Source organism: Apostichopus japonicus, chromosome 9 (genome assembly GCF_037975245.1).
Source record: "Apostichopus japonicus isolate 1M-3 chromosome 9, ASM3797524v1, whole genome shotgun sequence".
Classification (NCBI taxonomy): Eukaryota; Metazoa; Echinodermata; class Holothuroidea; order Aspidochirotida; family Stichopodidae; genus Apostichopus; species Apostichopus japonicus.
The window spans coordinates 12,889,001-12,895,000 of record NC_092569.1 but is presented as its reverse complement, the minus strand read 5'-3'; the positions used below and the strand labels follow the sequence as shown (position 1 = coordinate 12,895,000).

General features: G+C 34.4%; 2 protein-coding genes across 3 annotated transcripts in view; both read left to right on the top strand.

Moving 5' to 3' along the window:
* LOC139973198 (uncharacterized) overlaps positions 1 to 6,000 on the top strand; it is a 66,340-nt gene that overhangs the window by 11,028 nt on the left and 49,312 nt on the right. The gene's annotated exons all lie outside the window — the stretch shown is intronic.
* Positions 1 to 6,000, top strand: part of LOC139973197 (uncharacterized) — a 34,385-nt gene that overhangs the window by 15,665 nt on the left and 12,720 nt on the right. The window contains exons 1-2 of one of the 2 annotated variants that reach the window (XM_071979698.1): positions 2,084 to 2,220; positions 2,950 to 3,015. In XM_071979698.1, the coding sequence (XP_071835799.1) occupies positions 2,139 to 2,220; positions 2,950 to 3,015 (148 nt within the window). In that variant the 5' untranslated portion in view covers positions 2,084 to 2,138. Of the gene's footprint in view, positions 1 to 2,083; positions 2,221 to 2,949; positions 3,016 to 6,000 lie in introns of those variants that run through there. The other variant, XM_071979700.1, reaches the window with a different exon arrangement.

Here is a 6,000-nt window from a genome sequence, read left to right as displayed (position 1 = left end):
CGTTTGTTGCAACTTTAGTAAATGTAAGACAGAATTAAATATTAATTCTTCCAAGTCAGAGCTTTGAAAGGTAATTCAACTTTTTTGGTATTTAACCACCTGATACACACAGAGGATAAAGTTACTACTGTAAATCCATTTCGATGCATTTGTTGGGATTACAGATATCCTTAGTTCTTACTATAAACCTATAGTATCACATCCAACCGATTGAACAGATTCATCGACACGATCCAGCTTTTACTGTGGTACAAAACTTAGATGGATAATAGTTACTATAATCTCTATGTGAATCCGTTGTTTTAAATTGAATTAAGTTCATGCACGTACGTTCTCAAAGAATACGTCTATACGTTCATTAGAAGCCAGATTGTATCTGGAGTCACTATCTCGTAGTTGTAGGCAGGGACGTAGCCAGGGGGAGCAGTGGGAGCAACTGCTCCTCCCTTTCAGTGTCGAAAAAAATGTTAAAAACTGTTGTTTGTTGCATGGTATTTTGTCAGTGCTCTTTTGATCTTGAATACTCGTCAGCTCCGTTGACTCGATTATAATCGTAATAACACTTAGGCTTACTGATTCAGCTACTTAGTTTGGCAGATGCAATTAGCTTAATTTAGCCTATAGCCTTTTACAAACCTACAGTTGGCCACTGCGTAATAAAATACATATAGCCTACCTAACTGCACTCGATGGAGTGTCACGAACCGTATGCACAACGACGACGAAAACGTGCGTTTTCATCCTTTCTATTATTCGTCATAAGTTGTTGCACGAACAGCATGTTATGAAGCTTATTAAGCAATCGTACGTGATACGCGCTTCCTATAAATAATTATTACAGTGTTTCTTCTCTTAGCAAATTATCAACTTCTCTTGAATCTACTCTAGTGTGGTTGGTACTAAGTACTTTGTAAACTTGGGTTGCCTCAAATTGTTCAGATGTTAACATTCATACATTAGTCTTCCTTAGTCAGGGAATTTCAAAGATAGTATAGCCTATAGCTCTGATCAAAGTTAAAAAATACAATATTTTGATAAATTTAATGATTGTTATACTCTAATTTAAAGGTAGTGTTTTACATCCACTGGGCGGAATATTTGAACGAGAATCATTCATTTGGCCTCGGGTGTCACACACAAGCTAACGTACTTAGCCTAACCATACATTCTGACTCTGCATTGTTTTAAACATTACCAGATGTATTTGAATTTGCAACAGTCTATGAGTGCCTCTCCCTTTTAATATATGCCTGGTAAACCTTCATGAAGGGCACTAGGTCTATGTTATGCAATGCAGGACGCATAATTATGCGTAATGAATTGATGCATTTTTACTTCTCTCTAAACATTAGAAACCGTATAATCTTATCATAATGATGTGAAATTTTGCTACAAAATATGAAAGTTAATATTTTTTCCATCAGTGAAGTTCGTCAAATGTATTAAAGTCCAGACATTGGACAATAAATAAGAATCATTCTACTGGAAAATTTGTAAAAGAGCACTTTGTTTGTCTTTCTGATATAATATTGAAAAGAACAAAGAATTCAAACAGGAAACAAAATCTGCTGATAATTTGATATCATATGATAATGATGAAACTGGCAAAACATTGCACCAGATCGCATATAAGGACCTTCAATTGTTCAATCTTTATCTTTAATCGCTCCTCCTTCCTGCGTTTCTTTGTAATTTGAGCAAAATATAAATCCCACTAGATATGGTTTTAATCGTTCCTGTCAATACAGCGCTGTTTTATTTATTGGCAGTTTGAGTAGGTAGTTTTTTTTACAATTACTACTCATCCTTGAGTAAAGTCGTATTTCATTACATATTTAAATAGCTTTATTGGTAAACAATCTATGTTTCATATTAAAATATCTAGCCAGCCAGCCATGTTATTGTCTCCTCCCATCTTATTAACTGATTAACATATTAGCCTCCTACGATTCGTTAAACTTCCCTACTGCGCAGAGATTAGAAAAAGAGACCCAACCTTTAGTGAATTGATGAATATGCATGAATCTCTTAAAAGCTCGACAACATATGGCAATGTAAAAACCATATTATAGTACATCAGAACATGTACCGAACATTTTGAATCAGACTCTGCTCAAATCTGAGAACAACTGAAAAACATGGCTGTTAAAGAAAATAGCATATGTTTCCAACACCTTCTTATTTTCATGGCATGTTTTGGTACATCTTTAGCAGCAGGCAGTGAGTATTCTTTATTTATATATTTTGTCCGTTCCTTATCATGCATTTGACAACTTAAATAAAGTAAATATGCATACAGTCTGTTGCTTGAACCTAGCATAAGAACCAGCAAGACCCTGATGTACTTGTAGCATAATCCACTTTTATTTTCAAATAATACAGTTTGTTCTGTCAGCAGTGATGTGACGTTCTGTATATGGTGTAATTGGGTGATTGCTATACTCTGTTTTTTTTACTTGGTGTTTCTATGGTTACTCAAAGTTACGATATAACTTACGATTATGATTGTAATCGGAAATTTGGCACGAATATATCAAGGTATATGACAAGAGTAAGTTTGTAGACGGAAACCTATATATCAATTTATGTAATAAATAATAACGAATTAAAACGCACTTTTATGTTTAATAAAGAAGGAAGAAATCAAAGCAGCTCAGATATTTGACTACATTGGTTATGTGCACAATAAAAATAAACATACGAAACAGATCTGGAACAACTTTGAATTCAAGAAATGAGTTAGAAACAGATGTAACTACACTTTCTACAATTTGAATTCAACATTCTGAGAAAAAAAATTTATGCTGAAAGCAAATCCGATCCTCTTGAAATGGTAATTCACCCTTCCGCTCCCACCCCAATCCTCCCGAAACGCGGACATGCTCCCGTGACAAACTTGTAATCATTAGTAAAGTCCAATGTGCCTTTTGTTTTGTCATTTCGTTTTAGGATTGTGTAAATTTGCGGAGAAGTTTCCTGGTGTAGGAGGAAGTTGTTACAAAGGTTCAACAAATGGTGAGACTTTCATTTTCTATAGTTCAACTAGATCTTGTCCTAAGTGATTACAACATAATATACATTTTCCGTTCATTTTCCCGCTATAGTTAAGGTTAAAGTACTAACAAGAAAACTTTATCAAGTTTATGGAATTTTGCTGAAATGGATGCGATCATCTGTTTTCTAATATTTTTCCTTTGGGAAACATTCATAGAATCAACAGCTTGAATCATCGGTTGCAAAGATGTATTAGAGATGTAGGCTACATACATTGGAGAAGCAAGGATAATAAACGTTACATACATACCAATACGATATATATTAAGGTGACCATATTTTCCTGACTAGAATCGGGGACATTTATTGAGTGACTGATATGGGGGAGGGGTATAAGGGGAGGGGGTGTCCCCCTCCCCTTTGGAAATTTTCAAGTGCCTAAGGTGCTTAGATGTAAAATGGTGATACTTAGAAGCATTTTTTAAATCAATTTTATTTTCAAAAATGTAGCTTTTTTTAGATGAAATTCACTTACTTTACGTGGTTCTTTGAGAGATTGTGAGTTGCTCATGCTCACACCATAAGTGTCGTTGTGTCGCCGTAGTTGCCAATTATACGGTCGAAAGAGTGCTAGGCTAGATCGATCTAGCATATTTTTAACAGTGTTTCCACTTTACACTGGCCCACCTGTTCCATTCTGCGCCTGCACACTTGACTAAGTTTTGTTTTTACAATTATTTTACTAATATTGTGGGATATTTTCAAAATTCCTGAACATTTTGACGAATCGGGGACATTTTCGGGGACACTTGTTCATCGGGGACAGCACACTGTAATCGGGGACTGTCCCCGAAAATCGGGGACGTCTGGTCACCTTAATATATATATATATATATATATATATATATATATATATATATATATATATATATATATATATACATATATAGTGTTGGTTGGTTGGCGTCTATCTTGGCGCAGAGTGCTCTATGTCCAGTGGACAGAGCGGAATATATGTTGATACTAGTTGAGACTAGTGGAACACTAGTAGTTGTAACTCGGAGTTTTACACGTTTTAGCGATCATCAGACAACTCAACAGAGTTATATAATATAATAACAGAGTAATATATAAATATATATATATATATATATATATATATATATATATATATATATATATATATATATATATATATATATATATATAGTCGAAGACGTTCTTTATGCTTGCTTACATTCATTGTTTTGTTTTTTTACATGATCATTAATCTAAGTGGAGATTGTACACACAAAAAAAGGTAGATTTTTTTTTACCCAGGCACCCAAAGCTTGAAAAAAACGTTTCTTAAGATACTTAATCATTCGATTCTTTATCTCTCGATGACGTGAAGTTGTACCAAACAGGTACAGCATACATACCTCTGTTAAAACTTCACACGATTTATGCTAAACTAGAGACCAAATAATGCACTCTGCTCAATATATTCCATATATGACAATTTAATGTCAGGTTTTCGCTAATGCGTACCCATAAGTAGTCAGTTTTTGATGTTTTCTCAACCTCTGATGCATTTATTTTAACACTTTGTGATCTAGACGACAAGCGGCCTTCATGTTTTATGTTAATGTTAGCAAAACACAATTCCTTCCAAGTTTTTGGGAATGAGCAATAAGTCCTTTCGATGGTTTGTTGAAACTGTATCATTAACATATTGCTGATAATTGAAAGGATGATCGACAAATGAAATCTTGTATATGTTGCATGATAATGCAGTTTCATAAGCATATTTTGTGACTGAGAGATGATCGCTAGATTTAATTTCGTCCGTGTAGTACAGTAGAGCAGACAATGGACCCAACTTTTATAGTCCTTTTCTAATTTAACTTGTCGTTAAACCTGTCGTTATGAAATGAGCTATAACCAATTTAGTAGCCATGGAACTCTAATAATTCCAGATTAATCTTTTGTTAACTTGATCGTATTGAAGAGAAATCCAGGTAAAGCACCTTTGACACAGTGTTTAGCTTGTTATTCAATTGGGACACAACTTCATGGATACGTAAAATCACATGGTACATCTTTTCTGTATGCAAATTGACGTTTATTCCCACACTGATTAAAACCTAACCATCATCTGTGGCAGCAGAAGCTTTTGCATAATGTTAAATACAATACTCGCTAAATCAGTTGGTCTAAAATCATTTACAACATGTTGGAGATTCTTCACTTGAAATTTGGAACACGGAATGTTAATGCCGTTTTCCACAGGCTAGGGATTTCACTACTTTGCAAGCTTTCATGGAAATTTGATGTTTATATTGGGACTCATACAGAAGAGAAACATGTAAATACGGACCAAGGGATGTTGTCCGATCCACAAGTAGTATTTTTTTTATCCTTTTTTAATTGACGAGTTACCAAATTAACATCCTATTTAGGACAATCGCTGTTCATTTCAGGTAAACATAATGGGATATCGTTATTAACAGAGTCATTGAAACGTCAAACTAGAATTCAATAAGCATAATGTGACCATTTTTATGTGGATATTTTATAATATGCCAGGAATTTTATATTTTGTCACGTGGTTAAGCGCCTTCTAATATCACTCAGAATAAACGTATCTTTTGGTCAATTTTGGGCGGACGGGACTCTTACGCTCATAAGTTGCCCCCAGCCCCGCCTTCCCGTTTATTTAATGGAACGGTCCCACAAAAATGAATTTCCTGGTTGATGCTAATACTATCCTGGTTAATATCATGAAATATTTCACCTCTTTCCTGGTCAAATTTACCACACTTGTCCTAGTTGGTGCTAATACTATCCTGGTTAATGTCATGAAATATTTCACCTCTTTCCTGGTCAAATTAACCAACATTTCCTGGTTTGTGCTAATACTATCCTGGTTAATATCATGAAATATTTCACCTCTCCTGGTCAAATTTACCACACTTTTCCTGGTTGATGCTAATACTATCCTGGTTAATATCATGAAATATTTCA